General features: G+C 43.9%; 1 protein-coding gene across 7 annotated transcripts in view; it reads left to right on the top strand.

Annotated features, from left to right (window-relative positions):
* MCTP1 (multiple C2 and transmembrane domain containing 1) overlaps positions 1 to 27,147 on the top strand; it is a 2,197,525-nt gene that overhangs the window by 1,463,179 nt on the left and 707,199 nt on the right. For all 7 annotated transcript variants that reach the window (XM_069225469.1, XM_069225480.1, XM_069225487.1 and 4 more), the window contains one exon: positions 8,526 to 8,696. In XM_069225469.1, coding sequence (XP_069081570.1) covers positions 8,526 to 8,696 — 171 coding nt within the window. The remainder of the gene's footprint in view (positions 1 to 8,525; positions 8,697 to 27,147) is intronic.

The following is a 27,147-nucleotide window of genomic DNA, read 5'->3' as shown; positions in this document are numbered from 1 at the left end:
TTTGGAATGGGGAGAGGAGCAATGCTGGCTCCTGCAGGAGGCAGGGAGCCGGCAGGGACCACTGGCGCATTGAGGTACCCTCTGTGGTCCCCAACACTGCACATTGGGTGCTATGGGTGGGGCCAGGGAACCCAGCAGCAAGTGGCCAGGCCCCAGGGGATGGGGACCCTGGGGCCAAAATTGGCCCAGGAAAGGCGGCCAAGATCGACCTACGAAGGGGAGCTGCATGCCCCTCTCCCCCCCCTAATAATTGACCAAACACAGGGGGTGGGGTCCCTGGGACTAAAATCATCCCGGGGAGGTGGGTGCTGCTTGGTGTGCAGAATTTGGATTATCGCAACGTAATTTAATATTACTGTTAAAAAAAGCCTTAGAAATTCACTGAAAAAAACAAAGGTTACATGGATGGTATATTTTATATATTATTTTTTTTCCACAGAAACATCAAAGGTTATAGGGCAGTTATAGTTAGATTGATGTTTTACCCATACAAAACCATAGAAATTCAGCAGTTGTAATTATACTTATGTTAAGAAACTATAACTCATTGCCCAGAGTTACTTTCCGGGACAAATGATAGTTTCTTCAGATAAGTATAACTGTAACTGCTGAATTTCTATGGTTTTGTATGGGTAAAACGTCAACCTAACTATATTGTCCCTGTAAGCTTTGTTTTTTTCACTGAACTTCTGTATATTTGTGTCAGGTTGTGGCAAGCCAATCTGGGCCATGCTTTTCCTCTGAATCCACAGAGGATCTGAGGAGAATATACAAATATGGTTCCTATATATACAAATTTGGTTTTCATTTAATAACTAGAAAACTACTTAACAGATCTACACCAAATAACAAAACGGCCTCTTTTTGGACCAAGAGATACCTTTCTGCCACATTTGGTCTAATTCTGTCCAGTGGTTCAAAATCCCCATGGTAAAATGAATGGGGAAAACAAGTTCTGGGACCCGTCTTTTTCTTGGCCCCCACTTGACAGATCACCCCAAAACTTTACAGACAGCAGCTGAAGTGACCACCGTTGTTTGTTTGAAAACTTTGTGAAGATTCATCAATGGGCACCAAAATTATTATCAAAACACAAATGTTTTTTCTATAGAAACTATGTCTAACTATAACTACCTAGTGGTGACCGCCATTAGATAGTATAAATAAATATATATATGTATACAGATATATAAATATAGATGAGGGATCATATTGATATTCCCAACACCATTGTGTGATTTATAATCTCAATGGTCTCCCAATTAGGAAATGTTTTGAAAAAAATTATGATGTAATATCTAACACTGAAAAGCTGAAATACTGAGAAAATTCCGTCTTTAGCCAAACCGTTTTTTCTCTAGTTGTGAAACTGTGAAGTGAAATGAGAGAAGGAACTATGCACGTAAAATCAGCAGTCAAGCTGTTTTGACATTGGGTGGTCAAAAACAGGCTTTGTCCTTTTAAATGTACATTCTATGCACAAGAACGCTGTGACCCTGTATAAGGCTACGGACGAAACATGGTGGTCATATTCACACCGCTGCACTTTATGGATGGAAATAGAGCAGTGGATTACACTACATGGAGCTGTGCCGCTTCCTTCTTTTCCATTGGTGTGACATGAGCGGTTGCTTGAGGGACTGCGGCTTTACAAGGAAGTACTGGTTGGAATATATATACGTCTATATTTATATATATTTACTTAAAAAATCAGAGGTTACAGGGACATTATATTTAGGTTCTGAATTTAATCATACAAAACCTAACATATGCAGCGCCTCCGCCATGCTCATTTTTTCTTCAGTAATCTGATTGCTAATGCTTCATTGATATTCTTAATGAAAATGAAAAAGTTGACATGATTGCTGTGATATCTGGGGTTATTAGCAGTGCATGGAAAGGGCACAAGTTATAGTAACATGATGGCGCATGTTATAGTTACTTAAAATAACTCTAACTGTAACTGTTGAAATTCTAAGGTTTTGTATGAGTAAATTCAAAACCTGACCCCAACGTTCCTGTAAGCTTTGTTTTTTTAAGCGAATTTCAGTTTTTTAAAATAACCTCTAACATTGATTTTTTTCAGTGAATTTCCTTGTTTTTTTTAACGTAAAGTAATTTTAATTACTGTTCATTAATCCAACCACGCAATGCAAGGCCTTCGGCCATGAACACCAGGAGTTGGCCACAGGGCATGGCATGCAGCCAACCCTCTATAACCGCCCAACTCCATGCCGCGCACCGCCAAAGGGTCTGTCTCTGTGGGTGTAAGAATAGGTGTGAGAGGGTGTCTCTGGGTGTGAGAGTACATGTGTGTGGGTCTGAGTGGTTCTGTGAGTGGATGTGTGACAGTCTGAGTGGGTGTGAGAGTGGGTGCGTCAGAGTCTGAGTGGGTCTGTGAATGGGTGTGTCAGTGCTTGAGTGGGTCTGTGAATGGGTTTATGAGGGTCTGAGTGGGTTTGTGACTGGGTGCATGAGTGTCTGAGTGGGTCTTTGGGTACATGATGGTCTGAGTGGTTCTGTGAGTGGATATGTGACAGTCTGAGTGGGTCTGAGAGTGTGTGTCAGTGTCTGAGTGGGTCTGTGAGTGGGTACGTCAGTGTCTGAGTGAGTGTATGAGTGGGTCTGTAAGTGGGTGTGTAAGGGTCTGAGTGGGTCTGTGAGTGGGCGTGTAAGGGTCTGAGTGGGTCTGTGATTTGGTGCATGAATGTCTGAGTGGGTCTGTAAGTGGGTGCATGAGGGTCTGAGTGGGTCTGTGAGTGGGTGTGTGAGTGTCTGAGTGTGTCTGTGAGTGGTGCACCAGTGTCTGAGTGGGTCTGTGAGTGGGTGTGTGAGGGTCTGAGTGGGTCTGTGAGTGGGTGTGTGACGATCTGAATAGGTGTGAGTGGTTGTCTTGGTGCGAGAGTGTCTGGGTGTGAGAGTGGGTGTATGAGGGTCTGAGTGGTTCTGCGAGTGAGTGCATGAGGGTCTGAGTGGGTCTGTGAATGGGTGTGTGAGTGTCTGAGTGTGTCTGTGAGTGAGTGCACCAGTGTCTGAGTGGGTCTGTGAGTGGGTGTGTGAGGGTCTGAGTGGGTCTGTGAGTGGTGCACCAGTGTCTGAGTGGGTCTGTGAGTGGGTGTGTGAGGGTCTGAGTGGGTCTGTGAGTGGGTGTGTGACGATCTGAATAGGTGTGAGTGGTTGTCTTGGTGCGAGAGTGTCTGGGTGTGAGAGTGGGTGTATGAGGGTCTGAGTGGTTCTGCGAGTGAGTGCATGAGGGTCTGAGTGGGTCTGTGAATGGGTGTGTGAGTGTCTGAGTGTGTCTGTGAGTGAGTGCACCAGTGTCTGAGTGGGTCTGTGAGTGGGTGTGTGAGGGTCTGAGTGGGTCTGTGAGTGGGTGTGTGACAATCTGAATAGGTGTGAGAGGTTGTCTTGGTGTTAGAGTGTCTGGGTGTGAGAGTGGGTACATGAGGGTCTTAGTTGTTCTGTGAGTGGATGTGTGATGATCTGAGTGAACCTGTGAGTGGGTGCATGAGTGTCTGAGTTAGTCTGTGAGTGGGTGTGTGAGGGTCTGATGGATCTGTGAGTGGGTGCATGAGTTTCCAAGTGGGTCTGTGAGTGGGTATGTGAATGGGTGTGTGAGTGGGTGCATAAGGGTCTGAGAGGGTCTGTGAGTGAGAGTGTCAGTGGGTTTTGAGTGGGTGCGTCAGAGTCTGAGTGTGTTTGTGAGTGTGTACGTCATTTTTGGAGTGGGTCTGTGAATGGGTGTGTGAGTGGGAGAAAGAGATTGAAAGAAATTGAGAGAGAGAAAGAGCGAGAGAGGAATAGAGAAATAGAGAGTTTTTAGGCTTTTTTGAATGACATTCTTCGAATTAGATATTTCTGGACAAATTAAAAAGAAAAATGTATTTGTCAATTAAAAAGCATGAGATCACCTTTCAGTATGTACCTTAACAATTTCAAGTTGAAAAGAAACTAGGGCAGGGAAATTACCCCAGACTCACCAACACTGGAACCCACAGCCTTCAGTGTGAGGGTCTGAGACCTTAACCAGATAAGACTGCTTACTGTGCTTTGTTGACTTACCTATGGTATTCAACCCTCAGATTTTGATGGGAAAAAGACTTCAATCTGCCATTACTAGAAATGTTTAACAGTCAAAATACTAGAAAATAAACAGACATGCTGTATGAGATAGCAGGATTTTAACCTCCGACCTACTGAGTGACAGTCCAAGAGCTTTACCAGTAGGCTAGAAGCAACTCTGTGCTGTTGTGTATTAAAATGTAACTATAACATTCAAATCAAAACATTTTGCTAGTGTGAGGCTTTCAAGTCTTTGTATTTCAATACCAATCTCTCTCTCTCTTCCAACCCATTATGGAATGGAAGAGAGAGAGAGATTAACAGGTCCGCGGTGGAGCCTGAAGGCTCCCGTGGTCCTAGCTGACTCCCTACATCCTGCGGGAGCCAGCATTGCTTCCCCAAGCAGGGAGCTGCTTGGAATAGGAGCTTCCTGCTTGCTGGAGCAATGTTTTCATCTGTTTCCCTGCACGCTTATTTGCTTGCAGGGAAACAGATGAAAACTCTGTTTCCTGCAAGCAGGAGCTGTTTTACTGCTCTCCCTCACAGAAAGTGGAGTTATATTTGTTTTTGCTTGGTGGGAGCTGTAAGCAAGCAAAAGCAATCAGCTATGTCCTGGGGTGGTCACCTTGGGACATAGGAGGAGTCGGACCTGGGGGGTGAGGGTCCCCAGAGCCATGTATGGCTCCACGAGGGGAGCCACACAGCCCCACTCTATGTTGCATTTGCCCAGAGTAGGTGGTGGTCTCTGGAGTTGGGGGTCCGCAATGGGCTGCGCAGCCCCCGCATACAATTGAATCCTTTTCCGGGAAGGTGGCAGTCCCTTGGGCTGCAGGGGGCCATGCGGCCCCCGCATACAATTGAAACTTTGCCCCCGGGTCGTGGTGGTCCCTGGGGCTGCGTGGGGCTGCACGGCCTCCCCACATACAATTGAAACTTTGCCTTGAGGAGGTGGTGGTCCCGGTGGCTGCAGGGTGGCTGTGTGGCCCCCGCATACAACTCATTAATTGCCCCATGGGAGGTGGCAGTCTCCTGGGTTCTGGGGTGTGGGGCATAGGGTCTACCCTATTTTAAAACGTTATTTTGCTCCAGGGAGGTGGTGGTCCCGGGGGCTAATAGAAGCCCTAAGAGGGGGGCCCCATGCACCCCACTCCTTTTTCAATGCCCCCGGGACCTGGCCCTCTTGGGGCTTCATTAAAACAAGCACGGGAGCCTGTGCTTGCTTTTGTTTTTTAACCATATTTGCTGCAATTTACAGCAATTTTGTTTTGTTTTTTAAAAATGCTTTTTTGCTCTGATGGTCTCTCTTGGGGCCCCAAGCACCAGAGCTAAGGGGTTATGGTGTCCCTACCCTTGCCCCTTTTCTTTTTTTATCTTTTTTGTCTAAAGATGGCTGCCAACACTTCCTGATTGATGTGTTGGCAACCAATCGGAGCTCCTCATTTCCCTGCACAAACTTGTTATTATTCTCAAATCCTCTGCACCTCTAGATATCTATATTTATTTTCTTTTAATATCTCAAAAACGTCTGACCGGATTTACACCAAATAAGAAAAAGCACTCTTTCTGGACCAAGAGATACCTTTCTTCCAAATGTGGTCTAATTCCATCCAGCAGTTCTGGCTGCAGTGGTGTCTAAAATCCCAATAGGAATTATAATAGAAAATGCACTTTCTCTGCTCCTGCTTGACAGATCACCCCAATACTTCCCAAGTACAACAAAATTCTCTGGAACACTTGTTTTAGAAAATTGTATGAAGATGAGTCAAACGGTGCCAAAGATATAGGCAGTCAAAAAATGCTTTTCCAATGGAAACATGGTCCTAGCTATAACTACCTACTGGCGACCGCCAGTAGGTTATTTATATATATATATATATATATATATATATATCTTACCAATAATTACCATGCATGGTAAAGAAATGCCTGATAAAGGCACAAATACTTACCTGCATGGTAAAGACATTGTTGTAAAAGCTGTAAAACCTCTAGAGCTTTTGCAAAGAGCAACAATGCTATACAATTCATACTTAATATAAATGATGTTATATTTGTATACTGACATGTTCTAAAGGACTGTACACATTTTTCAAGTAAAACTTACTTAGTATTCAAAAGAATAATGACAATGTTCTTTAATCTAAAATGACTCACACAACTGTGCCAAATTCTTCAGAGTGAGTATTCCTCACTCTGATAGATGTTTATTCATGCAATCCTTCATATTTTGTAGATTGTTTTATGGAATAGAAGAATGTTGGAAGCTCCATCCTAAATAAGATCATACTATGCATACTATTCATTAACACCACCAACAACACAATTCGCTAGTTTGTTGTAATTTGCTGCCACCATTATGTTATATTATGTTATGCTATGTTGTTTTGTATATCACGTTAATCACCCAAGAACATATCCAGGTGTCTGGGCAGGTGTGTAGGTTTGTTTTCCCTAAGATGCTTCTAGCAAGAGCTAAGTCTTCCGCTTCTTGTGGACCTCAAGAAGTGAGCAGAAGGCTATTATGTGTTGAGGGAGGTCGTTCCATATCTTCGGTGTGATGTAGGAGAATGAGCAATCCACAGTTTTTCTTTTGCAGCTGCGGGGAATATGTGCAATTGATAGTGAGGCAGAGCGTAGGTGTCTGGTGGGTTGGTAAAAGTGTATGCAGCTGTTCAAGTATTCTGTTTCTGTGTGGTACAGGGCTTTTTATGTGTGTGTGAGAAGTTTGAATTGGCTACACTTGTGAATGGAAAGCCAGTGAAGCTCCCTGAGTTGTGGTGTGATGTAGGTGCAGCATGGGAGGTCAAATATGAGTCTTGCAGTGGTGTTCTGGATACTCTGGGGCCTGTGTAGGAGTTGTTTGGAGATTCTGGCATAGAAAGTGTTGCTGTAGTCCAGCCTGCTGGTGATGAGTGCTTGCATGATGGGCTGTCTTGTGTTCTGAGCAACCATTTGAAGATTTTTCACAGCATGCGTAGGGTGAGTTGCACATTGCGTTGACTTGAGCGGTTATGTTGAACTTGTCGTCTAGGATGATCCCTAGATTTCTTGCATGGTCTGTTGGTGTTGGTAATTTTTGTCCATGAGGTTGCGCCCAGAATCTGCTGCCCACCCCACTGTTAATGCAAGTGTCAACCATGATTGTTTCACAACTCAAATAAAAAAGCATTGGGGAATCCCAGCTGTTTCACATTAGATCAATTGACTAAAATTTATCTTAGAGTTTTTTAAGTTTATTTAATTCTATCTAGACTTCCCTTTTATAGCCAGTCAGAGAGCAACCCAAAGATCAGTTGGCATATGAAAAGAAAGAAAAGCATAGAATGTCTTGTGGAAGAAAGCGTAATATTTATTGACAATGTACTGACAAGTGAAGTCATCTTTAAAGAACAGCTTTGGTTCTGAACAGCTATGCTTCAGAACAACCAAAAAAATAATTAGCTACTTTTCTAAGATACATAAGCTTAATAGATGTTGCAGAGGTAGAGTGTGAACTACATACGTTTTAAAATAGGAATCTGGCTGATTTTTTACCAGTCACCTTAAAAACATCTGTTTTTTGATAAATGTCATCAAACTGCCACAATTTAGGGCCTGATTATGACCTTGGTGGATTGGATACTCCTTCACAAATGTGACGATATCCTGCCCGCATTTTACAAGTTCCATAGGATATAATGGAACTTGTAATACAGCAGACGGGATATCTGTCACGTTTGTGGCGGAGAATCGCATCCACCAAGGTCGTAACTTTAAGTGTGAGACTTTAACCACAATACCCACATACTGCAATTATGTTCATCTCTTCTAGATTCCTTGATGTTTTCCAGACATCCATATGTAATTTTCATATCACTAAATGTAGGGACTTTATAACAAATAGAGTGAAAATTGTTAAATTACTTTTATTTCATGTTCTTTCAGTTCTTTTTAACAAGGTTTCATGCGCTACTATGTTCAAGCTAAGCTAAAATGTGAATTTTTGTTAATATTTTCCCGCCTTTGTTCCTTTCGGCTAAGAATATCTCCCTAATTATTCTAAAAACATTAATGCTTAAAATGTATTATAGTTATCAATACTATCACAAAGTAGGTGCACTAATTCAGCTGGGTAATGTTCCTACCATGTAACATAGCAAAGTCAAAAAAATAAAAATTATTTTTTTAATTTGCTGTTAATTACTAAAGATTTTTTACTCAATTTCATAATTGAAATAAAAATGTCTCTTAATTGATCTATATGTTTTATACCAGACGGCTTCTTGGTTTGTCCTTCTTTGCACATTATTTCCTCTATCCATTTATTTGTTGAAAGTTGTTTTTGGGGGTGCCTTCTGGTGTATTTGAGGGCTATATCTAAAATAAACCACATTAGTGTTTCTGCTGATACTACTACATCATTCCATGAGTGCTCTTATGAATGAGCTGTATTTTGATTTCTTCTGCTTTTCTTTCTCTTTAAGTTTAACACACAGAGTTTACGCCTGACCGATGTGCACCGGAAGTCTCAGCTATGGCGGGGGATCGTCAGTCTCACTCTAATAGAAGGAAAGGACCTGAAGGCCATGGATGCCAATGGGCTGAGCGATCCCTATGTGAAGTTCAGGCTGGGACATCAGAAGTACAAAAGCAAGGTATCTTCCTTTAAATCACAGATCGTTAACAAAATAAGTATGGAGTGGTTTTATTCTTTAGTAGTAACACTTTGTAGAATTAGGGAAAATTTAATTTTGAAAAATGTTAATACAGTATGCCTTAGAGTGTCCAAAAGAAGCGGGTCGGGGGGCAGAAAGTAAGATACGAGCTGCAGACCAGGGGAAAACAGTAAAACAAAATGGAAATAAAATCCTACAAACTCAATTGCCTTACATATGTGTAACTCCTACATCGATATATGTTATACGGCTGTGGAGACCCGAAATACATTAGACAATAAACTACAGAATGTCATACAAAAATATATTTATTTGATTTTCAATATTTCAACTAAATCAACAAGTACTTTCCAAATATATAACACCTTCCATGAAGAAACTCATTTACTTCCAAACATACATGAATAATCCAAAATATCATAATAATTAAAGACTCTCTAGGCTTCTCTCACCACCACTGACTAAAAATCACACATCATGAAATCGTATCAAAAACATACTACATCTACACGTCATGCATACTAAACAACCCCACACATTAAAAATCTTCAAAGATACAGTCCCAAAAGTCACACAAAACCCATACCCATCCTTCAGAGTGTACAACTTTTAAATTTCCTCCAATAGGAGCAATTAAGATAGTATGGATATACTTGTACCACATTCTGAGGATCATCTCTAGGCTTAGGCGACATAGGCAGTTGCTGATAGCGCCACCTGACAGGGTGTTGAGTGCACACCACACCTATGATGGTTTTAGCAGAAGTCCCCAGAGACAATTTTATTCCCTTCTGAAGTGTTCAATTATTGTGTATTTGTAGTACCTAATTGATACATAATTACATTTCATTTTTGCCAGCTGTTGAAGAATTCTCATAATGCCCACATAACCTCAATGCAACAATTATTATTCTTTATTACAGTATTTTAAGCCTTATTTTGTGTGTTTGCTAAATGAACCTTCAGTGTCCATCTACAGTGAAATGATAGTTTGTATCTTGTTTATTTTTGACATACCTTATTCATAGCTCTTAAATGGCCTCAAATGTCAATTGACAGTTTAGTGGATTAATTCAGTGGCTACTGATTCCTCTGTACCTTTTAGCATCGGGGGGCAGAGCTTAACCGGCTACAATAGTGGCTGCCTGAAACTGGCGCTGTGGGTCAGCCCGCTGAACTTCCTGACATAAACCCACGATTGGGACCCCTGCCGCTTGAAAACGGTTCCTGGGGTTCGCCTGGGTACCCGGCGTGGACCTACCAAGCGCTGGAGCCCTTGGACGCTGGAGCCCGCCTGTGCGACTGTCGTGGCCTGCACTTGGGCCTTCCAGAGGGGACGATTGGACTGCAGTGATTGGCGTATTATTGGTCCCCCAGGGGCCTGACCCGCCCACCATTTGCCATGCAGAAAGTGGACGAGTGCCGCCTGCACAGAGGAGCAACCTCCTGTGGGGAGACTGCGCATCCTGAAGGGGTGATCAGGCTTCTCCAGAGAAGCTGGAGAAGGCAAGGAGAGATGAAAGGTGAGTGGGGTTGGGGCCTGAATGACAGGCTGACCAAGAGGTGAGGCCCCACAAACATCCTGCTGGATCCTTTGGATGGTGATGCCCCACGCGATAGTCGGTGTAATGGAGGGAGGACCCATGTGGGCGGGAGGCCAATTGAGCAGGCCCCCTCTCCCCTGGCCCTAGCGGCGAGCACCTGCAGATTGGCAGTTTCCCTGGGCACATCCAAGATGGGGTGTCATTGACATGAACCCTTGCAGTGGCTGTGCTGAGAATGAGCTGGGACCCTTAAAGTGTCTCAGGGGGGCCCGGCAAATTACTCCACTTACTGAGTGAATCCAAAGACTCGAACATCAAGCCGAAGATGCTAAAGGTCGCAGCTGGCGTAACAATGTATGTATTGTTGGGCTTCCGGAGGAAGAAGAGGGGTCAGATGCGTGGACCTATCTGGAGTCATGGCAGGGATTGCTCATAGATGCTCAGCCCCTTACGCTGTTCTTCAGGTTGGGGAGGGCACACCGTGTCCCGGCCCATCTGTGGGCACCGGGGAGACCACCTGGACTCAATGGTGGCTAAACTTCTGCACTATAGGGACCGTGACCTGCTGCTGCAGAGAGCACATGATGTGGGCCCATTTGAAATAGGTAGTGAATGGGACACCCTGTTCCCAGATTTCACAGCAGCGGTCCAGTCCAGATTCACCACCTTCACAGTTGTGAAGTGGGCTTTACGAGGAAGGAATCAGGTACTCCTTGATGTTCCCCTCTAAACTAAATATTACGATGGAGGGTCGCACTCACTTCTGCCAAGAACCAGATAAAGCATGGAAATGGCGTGAGACATATCAGGCAGGAACAGATGGAGCACAGAACGATGAGCCCAGTTCGCCCCGGTGCAGTGGTAAGAGGAGGTGCTCACGGGATTCTTCAAAAACGCCCAAGTAACGAAACCCACACAGCAGCAGACACGCCAGGGTAAGAGGGCGGCCTTGCAGGCAGCAGCATCTCTGGCAGAGATGACCTACCGAGACAAGGAACTCGAGGCTGGGCTGGACCCCCTGGGTATGGAAGGGTCCACCTACACCAACTCTGTGGTAAGTGTGATGGAGGGGGTCCCCCATGTGACATCCTAAACAGCAGAAGACATTACCTAACATGTATAGACTCTGCCTAAATCTATGGCTGACTATTAGACTAAAGATGCAGGCTGACCCACTCACTGGAGGGTGACCCTAATGCTCCCGAGGTCTGCCCCCGATCACCCACCAGTTACTCCAGCTGGATGATGACAATGGACATTTATATACTGGTTGATATGGTTTGGGTGGCCTGCCATTGCTCGGCTGTCCTCAGGGAGGGGAATTTGTTTTTTTATTGATATTGCTGCTCGTGGACACTTTTGGGGACACATTATATTTCTGGAACACATCGTGGGGGGTACGGTGGAACATGGACTCCGTCGCTCGATGCACACACTGGTCGATATGGCTGCCACACATTTCACTCTTAAAATACTGTCCTGGAACATTCGGGCCTGGGATTTATGCCCAAATGTCATAAAATTCTCTCTTATATGAAATGTAGGGTGGTACAAATTTCTATGCTGCAGGAATCATACCTCAACCAAGTGGAAGTTGATCATCTTCACAGACATTGGCGTGGGCAGTTGTACGCAACTACATACTCTGCTTTTGCAAGAGGGGCGTCAATCTGGTTGCGAGCAGGGGTAACCTTTGAGGCCTATTCAGTGGATGTGGATCAGGAAGATCACCATGTATTGGTGGAGGGTCGCCTACATGGTAAACCCCTAGTACTAGGAAATATATATGCCCCTAACCAGGACCAGATCCCCTTTCTACATTCCATGTCTGCCTGTTAGGCACGATTCACTGATGTCCCATTCCTCACTGGAGGAGACTTTAATGGTGTTCTAAACCCCCTCCTGGACCGCTCAACCCCACCTTTACAGGGCACTGCAACATGTAGGGTGGAGACAGGTATGGTGACCTGGATAAATACAATGGAGCATGGTGGACATATGGCGTCTCCAAAACCCAGTTGGTAGAGACTACTCATACTATTCCCACCTCTACCATCTGCACACCACAATAGACCACATCCTATCCTCTGCCTGCCTCAGTGGTATGGTTACACATGCAGAATACCTTGGTTGAACTATATCTGATCATAGCCTGCCATTAATCTCCTTACAAACCGTAGAGACCCGCCCACCTATTCCAACTTGGTGTTTGCACTCCAAAGCACTGGAGATTGACATCTTCCAAGAGGCACTGACAACTCGTTGACTGAGTATTTATTGTTGAACTCAGGGACGGCATCTAGTCGGGGAACCACATGGGAGGCCCTAAAACTTGTACTAAGTGTGCACTGCTTGGGGCAAAGTATGGGAATTAGGTGGGACTCAGAATTAAACATTACATGCTTAGAGGCTAGTCTCCACCCGTGTGACAATGACACGACAGCAATTTAGGGGCTCAGACGAGACTGCTAGAGACTTAGGAGCTATATAATTCGGCACTGGAGCATCTTCGCTGCCATGATTATAAAAAAACATATTGCCAGGATGCATGAAGAAGAGGGGAAGGCTGCTGGCCTGGTTGGTCTGTCCAGAGACAGGGGGGACACCAATAACCCAATTGACCACCGTGGAGGATAATAAACTCCACTCGCTCACTCAAATGAACACTGAATACATGACCTTTACATGGCTCTATACGATATGTCCGATAAGATGGGGGGGCTTTCTGGCTGCTCTCCCTGGGATGTTCTTTCTGAGACTGCTAGAGGTGCATTGGGGGCACAGCTGACGATGGAGGAGGTTAAGGCTGCCATAAAAACCTTGGCATCAGTTAAGACCCCAGGTGCTGACGGCTTATCACCAGAGTTCTATAAGTTGTGTATTGGCACCTTGGCGCCGAAGTTAACAGAGATGTATTCCGAGGCATACAAGAGGAAGATCTTACCGGCTTCGACCCGGGAAGCCATGGTTGTCCCAATGCCTAAGTCCACACGGGTGGATGTTAAGGTTACAGATTTTCAGCCACTGTCCATGTTGAAGTCAGACTTTAAGATACTCAACAAGGCCCTAGCCACTATATTATTGCCTCATACATGTACTCTGATTCATAGTGACCAAAACTGGTTTATACCTACCCAGGGTACTTCCCATAACCTCTGTAGGCTCTACTCTTTGCTCTACAACGACTCCCACCCCCTGGACTCAAGTGCAATGATAGTGTCGGTGGACCTTGAGAAGGCCTTCAACACCATGATTTGGGATTTTTTTGGAGGACACCATGTCACAATTGGGACTGGGGAAACTTGTGGTGATTGTGTCAAGTTGCTTTACACGCACCCCACAGCAAGGGTTAAGAGGGGTCGGACGATCTCAAGTAGCTACGACATATACAGAGGTACCAGGCAAGGGTGCCCACTGTCACTGCTGCTGTTCGCCATAGCCATTGAACCTTTGGCGGCATGGCTTAGAGAAGGGGGCCAGGAATGGGGAATACACTAAAATGGGCAGTTCCATATAGTCTGCTTATACGTGGATTACCTCCTTATATATCTTAGGGATGGGGCGTCGACCCTGCCGCAGGTGCTTGACAGGCTGGATGACTTTGGCGCCTGTTCTGGACTCCACCTAAACCACAGGAAGACATATGTTTTTCTGATGGTCTTTGGCATGCCTTGCCCTGACTTCTGAACAAAAACTGTTACTTGGGCGCCTTGCTCGTTTTGCTATCTTGGTATTCAGATCCACCACTCCCCAGACTACTCTATTATTTTGTTAATTTACCCATTTCACTTCCAACCTCTTGGTTTCGGTCGTTGGATGTACTCCTCAGAAAGCTGCTGTGGGATGGTGGTCATCAGCGGGTGGCCTTGGCCACTCTCCTCCTGCCCCTTGAGGTGGGGGGCTTGGGGTACCTGACTTCGAGCTCTATTTCCTAGCAGCCCAACTTCAGTCGACTACATGATGGCTCAGTGGGATAGCCTTATCTGAGATGGCCCCCGATGACACCGATCTAAACCGGAGCAGATTCCTAACTAATATACTTAAACCCAACCTACGGGGCCCCAAGCCAGGTATGTTACTATTGGTGGCCCTCGCCAATTGGTGACGAACACTTAGGAAAACAAAGACTAAGGTCCCTTATGCACTGGCAACTCCTCTGGTGGGAATCCCTCATGGCGACCTATACTCCTGCTTCACAATGGGACAGCTTTGTTACTGGACAAATGCAGGAATACAAATGCTAGGTAAGATGCACTTTCAAGGGATGTTGATCCAGTTCAGTGACTTGGTAGAACAAACTGAACTACCCCAGGGGCAATTCTTGACATATGAAGCGGTGGCAAGGGCTCTACAGGACCTCTGGGACGATACAGTAGGGGAGCCTACCACACACAGGGTCCTTCAGACCATGCTGTCTATTGGAGAGGGCTCTCACCTTGTCTCCGGGCTCTATATAGACAAATTTATTGGAAAGGTACATAGACCACTGGAGGTCAAATGGGAGACTTATCTGAATAAGACCCTCACTGACACTGAATGGAGTAGGGTTTTAGCCCAAAGTATCCCGAAATACACAACTAAAATATATTCAATATAATTATAGCCACAGGACCTATCATACCCCATGTCCACTCAGGCTTATATATGGTGGTGAGGTGTTAGGCTGCCTTATGCAGGATGCAGATTTCAGCCATATGACCTGGGGATGTCCGGGCTTCAGGAATTCTGGGATGGGGTCATAATAAATATTAATCGCGCTCTACATAAGCGTCTTGAGAATACCATAGAGACTTGCTTGTTTGGCTTGTTTAGCAGGCACCACCTTAGTATTGGCAAAGCGGAGGATATCTCTGGCTTGGAAACAAAAAAAGGGACCCAGTTTGACTACATGGCTGACAGATGTGACACAATGGGCCATTGCAGAGGAGAGGGCCCTGAGGAGGGAGGAGAGTAAAGGGCTCAGGTGCAGGCCAATAGCCCCATTGTGAGCAGACGTGGTTGATAACTGGGAGAGCCTAGGCTTGGGGGAAGAGTCTGCCACAGGAAGTGACATGGGGAGCGACACCGGAGTACCCCATGGTCCACAGTTAACGATGTCCTAGATGATAGGTTGCATACCTTGGGGATGAAGGTACTGATCGGCTGTGTACTCAGCACTCCCCATACTCTTTGACTAGCCCCCATGGTCCCCATAACTGATATTGCACAGTAGCCTATTACGAATAGGATACACACTTGGGAACCACAGTAAAGTATCTTCAGGGAAACTAATATATGACAAGTACACACCCGACACATGTACCTCTGTATAACTGTAACTACTAAATAAGTGCACTGGATGGTGAATAAGTGATGTAATCTAACTTGTTTATTTGAAATCCCAATAAAATAAGAGTGTTAAAAAATGTACCTTTTAGCATTTGTGTTTCAATTCCTATTAATATTTCTATTATGTTATTAATATATTACATTCAAGTAGATTGAGTGCTTGCTTCGAACGTGTGTGTGTGTGTTTGTTAGCTACTGAATGTCGAATCCTAGGTTCTCGGATGATCCCATACAGTTCTTTTAAAGAACTGGTCACGTTGTATCCATGTCTTCAGAACCCAAGTTGATGATGTGTGTAAGATTTACCACATGTATCAAAGAATCCCCCTGGGAATAACCGAAGACCCTCATGAAGCAGTCTTGAATCTATAAAACTTTGATCAGTATTTTTGGAAGCTTTAGTCTAAGTTACTGTTCCAATGTGGTTACAAATGCAATATTTGCTACTATATTCATCAACATCTACAAATATTCTGTAGTATATATGACAGTATGTAAAATAATATATTCTTCGAGTTTTGCCTTTACATTGCCCTGGTAAATAGAACCTGTTACTAGTGTTCAATATAATGGTGCTTAATTTAACAAATGATGAAATCCTGAGTTGTCCATGTTGGGATTCAAACCCCAGACATGCATGTCCTACACAGATTCATTAAGCAAGCCGGGTAGATAGTTTGCTATGTGATGTGTGTATAACAAGAAAAAGGAGTGCTGATTACAGTTTTTGTATGGAAATAAGAGTGGGGGTATTTCGTTACCTCGCCTACGGTGTCAAATTATTTTCAGGAAGCCCTGGCATTTCTGAATTGTAAAGCTGATTGTATGCATTGCTCAGCAGTGTTAGATGCCATATGATTTTTCTCTTTTTGGTCACGAAGAGCATCAGCCCACCTTCAGGATCCTTCAACCTAAGGCCTTCCATCAAGAGGTTTCTTGGATGCCATACTCTCAGAATTTTCTGAGCCTGTTTTACCAATGTCCACCATTGTTACTTCCACAGCAGTTCCACGTTTAATGTCCCAGTGGTATATAATTAATTTGTCTTTTAGCTTCCTTTTCTGTCAACACAATTTCTCCTGTTCAAACCTTCCCAAAGAAAACCAGTCATCTAAGCAGTCTCCTAAGTCGTTTTATTGCTCTCAACTTAATATGTTCAATCCTTAGATTGACTTAAACTTCTCTGGAGTTGCAAGAAGAGTGTTTTGCACTCACTATTATGTCAAAGTCTTTTGGTGTGCCCATCTTAGTTGGTGTTTTAAGTATGCTTTCCTTTCATACAATCATTCCATCCTTTTTTTTATTTCTTTCAGTCTTTAGGAGCTTATTACTTGATGAATGTCGTCCTGGATGTAGGTGATTGCTAAATCTGCTCCTAGCATCGATTAAACTGTTGCTTGATCAGTGCACTAGAATTCCTGTCATACTTTTCTCTTGATTTTGATAATGCTGTGTATTCTTTTTTAAATCCCCAGAGTGCCGGATCAGGACATATCATCCCACTATCTATAGCAATCATAATGTTAGTTATACATGCTGCAGCATGTTTCTACAGACTTCTGAGAAAGTTATGTATAACCTTTGCTGCCACAGTGGCTGCTTTGGTGATGGGCTGATGAATGTATGGCTCCCTGAAAATCTTGCCAGTATCCTAAATACAAGCAGTGTATACCTTAATTTATTTCTATTTATTCATTTTAGTTCATTTCTATGGCAACATGACTCTCTTATTCAAGAGAATATGAGGGGGTATGGTGTGCAGACCAATAATATTGAATAGTCTTGTGTGTGAAAGAGTTTTGACTTCTAGGGGAATCATATGTGGCTAGCAGAATAAAATCATGTAATACATTTGTGCGAAATTCAGTAGATTTTTGTGGCTAATAGCATGCAGGGGTTACACCACATTTGGTGCTCTTTTTTGGTCCTACAAGTCCTGTGTCCTCATACAAAAGCATGATGATACGTTGAATTGATGGATCAAACCCAGATCTGTGACTGGGGGTGAATGTCTGATTGGTTCCACATTCCGTTCATCATTTGTGTTTGTTTGCTTTTGTTGCCACAAGTGTGCCGGGTATGCCCAGGCTCACTATGCCACTGGTTTCAAGCTAGGCTGGCTGATGAAGGGTGATACCCTGAAACCGGTCCCAGAATGCTTGTTTCCAGTCCAGGGAGGACCTGGCCTGCCAATTCGGGCTGAACTGTTCCTATAGGGAACAGGGTCAAGACTGATTTGCATATGGCTAGGTCCAAACTGGGGTGGCATGGTGAGCAAAGGAATTGATGGATTAACCCCAGATCTGTGACTGTGGGTGAATGTCTGATTGGTTCCACATTCTGTCCATCATTTGTCTTTGTTTGATACATTGAAGATGCCATTTTCAGTATTTTTTCCATTATAGGCACATAGAATTAGTATTTCCAATGCCTGGTAGAAATTAAGGAGTTGGTCATATATTTGTATATTTTTGTGTCTACTATAGGAACTTATCATAAACGAAAGATAGATATCTCATCTAACCGGTGCAGTACAGACTCTTTTTATTTAAAAAACTTGGATTTATTTCAACATTATTTAGCTGAAAGAGATAGGGCAATGTAATGGCATATTGTTCTATGTTCATCTTATTCTGCTGTTGTGCCAGGATTACAAGAAAATTTGATTTCTAATAAAATGTTCCAAATGGTGCTTTGTGAGTTAGGTCCAATTATTTTTTTAAATTTAAGGAGAGTGTATCAGGGCTGGATGCAATGACATTCTCCTGGATCTCAATTACACATCATTGTGACCCATGCCATAACATCTTCAACTTCCAATCATTAAGTTTTGCCTCTTTGTCTTTCTTTGTGAATTTTCTCTCATCTTTGTTTGCCTCAAGTTCTGTTGTTCACCATGTTACCAGTAGTATCGATTCACTTTCTGAAATGCATTGAGTCACATGCACATGTGTGTTACAATATGTTGAATACATCCTGGATTTCACCAGTTTCAGATTGCAAAGGTCATTATTTGGTCCGGATACATACAATAATGCCAACAAACGGGAGGTTAATTTGATGAAAGCAAGCATCTTTGGTATACCACAAGACCGGCACTTGCTTTTTGAATAATTATACGGCGGTGCATATCTTAGGTTAAAAGAACAGCGTTTGTGTTTTGAGCTTGGCAGACACAAAATCTACCCTGAGTAATTAAAAAGCAAATGTCTTACTCTACGTTTTGCACTAAATAGACTCTCTTATAATTAATCTGAGCCCTCAGCTACGAGTTCAATATTTCAAGGAAAGTTTCTTCTATGCATGTCCAATATGACTGAGGCATACCTGGAAAAGCTGTCACGTGTGCTTGATTTGGCACAGAGTGCACCTTTCAGATCATTATTCTTGCTGACAGCTGTCACAATTAAGTTTCACAATGGGCTTGAATTTAATGTAATATTCCAACCTCTGGCCTTGGAAGCCCCATTTGTTAAGGCATGTCCTAGAGCAATGCTTTCCCATAAGGTACAATAAGCGCCCTGTAGGAAATGCTATCAGTGACCCTTCCAATCATGAGCGGTTTAACTATGCATTGAAAAATCTTGATGTTTATAATGAGCGGTAGATGATTAGCCTCTGTTTGATCTTGTTCAAGGTGCTCATGTTGAAACTTTATTGCAAAAAGCTTTGAAGGTGATATGCAAGTTTTACTTATGTTTTACTTATTTACAGATCAATTTATAATCCTTGCCCCACATATTGTTCTCATGAGTTCAGTTTAATATTGAGCAAACACACTGCCCTATCCCAGCAGAGAATGGATTGATTGATGTACATGTCAACATCATTAAGGTGTTGGATAAGGGATAAATATCATGCCGAGTCAAACTTCCTTCTCTGCAGGATTTGACACCCACAGCCACTCGATGCTGTTGGATTAAATAAAGGCTAGTGCTAGGGCATACTTAAGAATGACCAATGTTCCTTGTTGAAAGTAAGTGTTGTGTTGTTCTTGAATGATGTGAATCAGAATAGTGATCAGTGACTAAATGTATTTAGCATAGGTCATGCTTGTTCCCAAATTAGTTCAATATTTACATACAACCACTGTGTCTGTACTTTTACAAGATGCCGTATGGTCCAATAATTATGTAAATAATAGGCAGATTGTTCAAAATAATTCAGTAAATAAAGATGATTTGCTACATTCATAAGGTAGTAACATCTTGGATGAGGTTACATTGGCTATAATCTTTAAAGATGTTTCTTTGACCCATGGTGATATGTACGAAAGTAGCTCCTACCCATAAACTATCCAAAATAAGAATATGAGAATCCATTGGTGTCAATTCACCAAAATACCAGGGGTAGCAGACGTGTGTCTCACTTATGACTACTGGTTCCATACCTCCTCCCATCACCCTTGGCTTCTTTACTCCAAGTGGTTCTGCACCCAACTTTGAAATACATGTGCCGAGGGTAGCTGGTCAAACCTGACGCAGACTTGGGCGGGTTGTGCTGCGCAGTGTACCTCAAGGGAGGCAGTAAGTAATCCAATGGAGGCCAGCCCACTTCCCTGGGCAACCACACAAGGGTGAAAGCTGAGCCCATGTCTGTAATTGGCTGCAGCAACTCCACCTTCAGTGTGACTGAGTCTGGACAGAGTTTAGCTGAAGAGAAATGACTCTGCACCAGTTCGACATGAAGGAGAGCGATACACCATTCAGTTTATTTGCTCAGCTGATTGTGTGGCAATCTCCAGTCTGAGCTGTGATGCAGAAATTGTAGCAAAACATCTAATTCTAACCCCAGATGTATGGCTCTTTGCAGAGTTGCTGTAGTATCCCATTCATAATACTCAATACATACACATCAATCTTGATCTGCAGCCCCCAGTCAAGTCCTGCTGGTCTGTGACAACTCACTTTCTCTCTCACACAGACGTGAATGAAAACCAAAAGAAAATGCATGAAACAGAATGCTTTTAAAATGTAGTGCAGCGGTAAAACCAAAAATGCAATGATTTGAACAAAAATTTGAAATAAAAGCATTTATTTTGACTGTTTAACAATGTGTGCCATTTCAACAGTTTGCATATTAGAACATCAAGGGTGGCCTGAATTTAAAGATAACTTCTTCCCCTGTGCTGTTCGTCCTGGAAAGGAACATCAATATTGAAAGCCTGCAGGCTTGCTTGGGGCTGTCTGGGGCTTGGGAAGTGTGTTGCTCGACTACACTGCAACTGAATCAATCCGAAATGTAACAGTTGCAAGTTGCAACTGTTAGTCTTGAGGAATGCTGCCATCGAGCCTCTGGAGCATTTCACACAGCCAAATGCTCCAGTTCCTCTGTTTCTAGTGCTGCCTTTGCCCATTTTTAGGCTAGGTATCACAAGGGCAATGCCAGGGGTCGCAAGGGTAGTGCCAGGGGTTGCAGTTGGCAGCCCCCAAATGATGTCCATGTGAGGGGCTACAGGCCCATTGCAACTTCTCAACCCTTTGACAAGTCACTTCCACTAGTCTCCAAGGTTAAAAGCATTAGGGTAGTGGAGATAGTCATACAAAGTCTGGAATAACCTTTCTGGGTTCATTGGGAATAGGCACATCTTTTATTTTCATATTTAGGAATGAGGAACCTTGTTTAGTTCTATAGTCTTTTTCTTTATTTTCTGCTTGTATAGTGACTCTGTGCTATCTTGGATGTAGAGTCCCTAATATGTGCAGTAGATTCTAATTTGAATTTGAAATAAGTCTTGCTTGCACTATACATAACTCTGTTGAAAATTGTTTGTTGGTTTATGAATCCTTAAAACACGTAGTACAGAGTTCAAGTTGATGTTTGTTATTTTTAGCTTCCAATAAGTGAGCTGACTTTGGCTATCAAAGTCGAAAATATTTCTACTGATGATGCCAATGGAGTCTTCCATTTTTTTATTTTTTATTTTATTTTTTACAAAGAACTACTATTTCATAGAAATTATGGTTAGTGCCGTAGAAAGCAAATTTAGGACACATTTTAAATGAGTTCTCAAATATCTTCCTCTTCTATTTCATTAAAACATTCTGACTTGCAGAGTGAAACATGCACTTTCAACACTAGCTGCAGACTGCCAGTTAAATCCCTGGTGATCAGCAGCCTCACCACAGTGTTCTAACTAGCAACTAGTGTGCTAACATTCTGAATTTATGACAAAAGTGTGGCACATATGAATGTCAACTTGATGGAATCGAACTGGAAAACCGAAAGCATTTTCTATGAGGATTCTGCTCTAAATGAGAAAATTAGGGAGCTTCAAGACAGAAAAGTCTCCCAAAATGGCCTCTAGAGAAAAGAGTCCAAATGTAGCATAAATATCACCTCAACCACAATGTAGCCCAAGTATAGCCCAATGACAGAAGTGTGCAAAACACTTAATTTGTTTTGTTGCAGTTTTGTATAGTGCAGACTTGACCCAAAGTTATTGGAGTGCTTTACATGAGCACAAGCACCTTTTACATTACACAAGGACTCATTCATTTTGGTTTCAGGCATGGGGAGATTGTTATTTGCCCAGAATCACAGGATGTTAAGCTGACGCCGAAACTCAGACTTGGTTCGCCAGTTGCAAAGTCAGCAGCTCTGGCCTTAACACCACATCCTCTTCCCTGATTGCAACTAATAATCAAGTGATCAACTGGATAAAAAAAAACATTAATATAGCACGCAATTAAAAAGTGTTTTGTCACTATTTGAGAACTCAGAATATGTGTCCTCATTTTAGTTTTTTAGAACACTACACTATAATATCTATGGAAAAAGACTCCCTCATGTTTATAATTTCTAAAGAAAATGCTTTAGATATTACAGTTTTGATTATATCAAGCTGATTTCAGCTTTGCCAGACATCTGTAATAAATATAGAATGTTAGCAATCTAGCTGTTCATTAGAGCACTGTGGGGAGGCAGAGGTCAGGGACACAGACTCAGACAATTGAGGGCAGGGAGGAGGGGTAGAAGCAGCAAGTTGATCATGCTGGGCGGGTGGGAGGGGCAGTTGCAGCATAACAGACCATGGAGGGCAGGGGAAAGTGGACAAGGGCAACAAACCAACCATGCAGGAAAGGTAAGAGAGGCTGTGGCAATACAACAGACCATTGATGGCAGAAGGGAGAGGCAGTGGCAGTACAACCATACATGCCAACAGACCCAATTAAGGCAGGAGAGGCCTGATGTTTTTAAGCCCAAAAGGGCTTTATTTTAGCTGTCACCTGCCTAAAATGTCCTCTTTTTCAATGTAAGTCACTGGGGAAATCAATTCCCAGATTTTGTTTCAAAATCTCCCTCTTACCAGGTTGAAAATGTTGGCAACGATGGTACATTGGACCATGGAGGGCAGGAGGAATGGGGCAGGGACATGGACCCAGGCAATACAGGGCAGGAGGGAAGTGGGCAAGGGCACCAAACTGACCTTACAGGGCAGGCACCAGGAGTTGCAGCAGCACAATCCAGCACACAGTTCAGTCAGGAAGGCACTGCAGCACAACAGACCATGGAAAGCAATAGGGAGGGGACAGGGCCATGCACATGGACAACAGAGAGCAGAGGGGAAAGAGTCAAGGGCAGCAAACTGACAGTATCAGACAGACAGGAGGGACATTTGCAGTAAATGGACCAAGAAGGGCAGGAGGGGGGGCAGAATGGTAGTGATAGGGGCCCGCACATGGAAAACAGAGGGCAAGGGGGCAGGGTAGGAGTGCAAGCCCACCATACAGGGCAGGCGGGATGGGCACTAGAAGCACAACACACTATGGAGGGCAACAGAGGTACCATAATGACATGCACACAGACCACAGAGGGAAGTTGGAGGCTGTTTAGGGGCAGCAATCTGACCACACAGTCAGGTGAGAGGACCAGTGGTAGCACAAAAGACCATGCATGGCAAGTGGGAGGATTAGTGGCAGCACAACGGCCCCGGTGGGTAAGAGGAAAGGGGCAGAGCCATGCACAAAGGAGGACAGAAGGGGGAGGTAGGGAAGGACACAGATGAGAGAAAGAGGTTAGAGGAAGGGGCAGGGGCTTCACAACAGACCATGCTGGGCGGGCAGGAGGGACAGTTGCAGCTCAACAGAGCCTGGAGGGCAGAAGGGAGTGGCAGCAAAATGGACCATGGAGTACAGGAGGGAGGAGATAGGGGCATGAAACTCAGACAATGGAAGGCAGTGTAGAGGGGGCAGGGATAGGTGGCAGCCATCTGACCATTCTGGGCAGGTGGGGGGGGGGGGCAGTGACAGCTCAACAGAACACTCGGTGTAGACAGGAGGGGCAGTGGCAGATCCATGGAACATGGTGAACAAAAGGGAGGTAGCAGGGGAATGCACACAGACATCAGAAGGCAGAGGAAGGGAGGGTAGAGACTGAAAGCTAAGCATGGAGGCTAAGCTGGAAGGCATTGACAGGGCATAGACTCAGGCAAAGCTGAGCAGGAGGAAAGAACAGGAACATCATGCTAACTGAAGGGCAGTGGCAGCACATTGGACTGTGCAGGAGGAAGGGGGCAGGTGCATGGACTCAGACAACAGAGGACAGGGAGGAGGTAGGTAGGGGGCAGCAAGCTAACTGTGCAGGGCAGACAGGAGGGACAGTGGCAGAACAATGGCCACACAGGGCTGGACGAGGGGGTAGGGGTATGGACTTGGATAATGGAGGGCAAGAAGGAGGGAGGCAGGGGGCACCAAACTTGGACTGGACGGGGCCAGCACAATGGACAATGCTTGGCCAGACCCTGCATCCAGCCCTCCCCCCCCATTTTGCATTACTATGAACATCTAACTTTACATTAAAAAAAACCTTAAAAATTTACTGAAAAAACATAGGTTAAAAGAATGTTACAGTTAGGTGAAACAGTCGCATAAAACATACCATTTGAAACTAACAAAACCACTGAAATTCACAGTTACAGTTAAAGTAACTATAACTTGCACTCTTGTCATGCACTGCTTTTTCCGTCGCATATTAAACCACTCATGACTTATTCATTGACTACATTCTGAAATGGCATCATTGTTAATAATAATAATGTGTATGGCGGGGATACTTTAGCTTACGAGTTATAGTTAATTGAGATAACTATAACTGGTGAATTTCATTGGTTTCGTTAGTTTCAGACATTATGGGGGTCATTACGATCCTGGCGGACGGCGGAGAAGCGGCGGTAAGACCACCAACAGGCTGGCGCTCATTTTTTTGCAATTATGACCATGGCGGCTACCGCCATGGTCATCCGCCGCTTCTCCGTTCCGCCTGCCAGGGTGGAGACGACCGCTGGGCTGGAGACCTGAGTCTCTAGCCAGGCGGTCGTCACTATACCGCCGGCGGTATTTGGACCCGGCTGACCGCCATGGATTTCATGCGGTTTGGAACCGCCATGAAATCCATGGTGGTAAGCACTATCAGAACTCCTTCCCTGGCACTGATAGGGGTCTCCCCCACCCCGACTCCCTTCCCTACAACCCCCACCACCCATGCCACCCCCCAAAGGTGGCAGGACCCCCCTCACCACCCCAACCCCCAGCATCACATCACTCATTCACACACGACACACATGCAGGCACCACCAACACACATACACGCACACACACCGACATACATGCCAACATCCACACACACAGTCAGACACGCACACCCACATTCAAACATACACGCACACAACCATATAGACATACCTACAGACATACACGCACTCATTCCTAAACTCACAACACCCCGCAAGCATACACGGACTCACACTCCCCCACTACATACACACATGCACAACCCCATGCACGCACACAACACACAACACCCCCCGAACCCCCTCCCCTAATGGACGATCGACTTACCTGGTCCGTCGATCCTTCGGGAGGGGACGGGATCCATGGGGGCTGCTCCGCCGACACCACACCGTCAACAGAACACCGCCACGCCGAATCACAGGACGTGATTCGGTGGGCGGTGTTCTGTTGACGTGGAGCAACCTCCACTTCCCCGCCGACCGCCAGTATGGCTGTTGGCGGCTCTCCGTCCGTAAAAGGACGGAGAGCTGCCAACAGTCATAATACGCCGAGCGGAAAACCGCCACCACTGGCGGTCTTCAGCACGGCGGTCCCTCGGCGGTCTTGACAAAAGACCGCCGAGGTCAAAATGACCCCCTATGTTTTACGTGACATTTTTACCTAACTAAAAGATCCCTTCAATCTTTGTTTTTTCAGTGAATATTTATATATATATATATATATATATATATATATATATATATATATATATGTATAGTGCATGATGTGTGAGTAGGGCAATTCACCACTTTTTTCGACCTAGTAAGGATTAGGCAATACATAGGGATTCTCACAATTTAGGTGAAGGTCTTGAAGACATTAGAAAAGTGGTATAGATTGCTTACTTGCAATTCTCTTCAAAGCAGATGCTATCTGGTGGATCTCTACCCTAAGTCTTTTTTTAAAATGATCTACAGGGAAAATAATAATTCCTGATTCCTGGCATGGCACTATTTTAAAACCTATCTTAAAGAAGGATGATAAATCACTACTATCTAATTATAGATTGATCCCCCTGCTCGATGTGATTTCCAAAATTTGCAATAAAGTCCTTCTAAAACTTTTAACCTGTTGGGTAACCAAAGAAAATCAGATCCCACTAGAGCAGTGAGGTTTCTACCCAAACTATTCTCCGATCGATCACTATTTGGTCTTGGGGTCATTAGCCAAAATAGCGATGGATTCTACAAGTAAACTGAGTTGCTGTTTTGCAACTTCCATTCAACATTTGATCTGGTTGACCAGAGCATTCTCTGTAATAAACTTTGGGCCTTGAATATACCAAGGGCTCTTCTGCATATGATGCAGACGTTCCATGCCAATAATTGGGTACTTGTGGATTTAAATTACAGATCCTGTCCAGAATGTCCCCCATTGAAAATGGCTTATGCCAGGGGTGTATACTTGCACCTCTTTTATTTAGTTTATTTTTGGTGAATTTTGTAGATGTAATTAAAACTAGACATACCATTTTTCCTATAATTGGTTACCATCATATGGCATGCTAACTGTATATTGATGACTATGGGTGTGTGAAACGTGTGTAATTTGCTGTAGCATAATAATGCAAAATTAAGCATAATTACTCAAAATGGATCTTGCACTCAAACAATTACCTGAACTTTCCATTTGAGTAAAAATGTAACTTAAAAATGTAATTTTAAGTTGATTGCCACTCGCTTGGGTTAAAATAAAACTGCTGCACATGTAAGGATTTGCACCTGGGCACTTACGTATTTCCCGAACTGTCCACTCGGGTAACAAAAGCGATGTGGCATAATGGCATTATCTTGGTAATTTGCTACGTGAAAATACAAAAATTACGTCAATTATGCTGGCGTAATTAAGCCTTCACCCAGGCCTACTGATGGCCTGTTATTTATTTGTTATACCCTGATTGGATTACAAAGAAAGACTACTGTGTTAGTGGGTTATTGTGTACAGAAAAATTTGATTATTAATGTTGACGAAAGCAAAACATTGATTTTCTTGACAAAGTTAACTAAA

The sequence above is a fragment of the Pleurodeles waltl genome, chromosome 1_1 (genome assembly GCF_031143425.1).
Source record: "Pleurodeles waltl isolate 20211129_DDA chromosome 1_1, aPleWal1.hap1.20221129, whole genome shotgun sequence".
NCBI lineage: Eukaryota > Metazoa > Chordata > Amphibia > Caudata > Salamandridae > Pleurodeles > Pleurodeles waltl.
The sequence above is the reverse complement of the archived record's forward strand: the minus strand, read 5'-3'. Positions and strand labels throughout refer to the sequence as shown.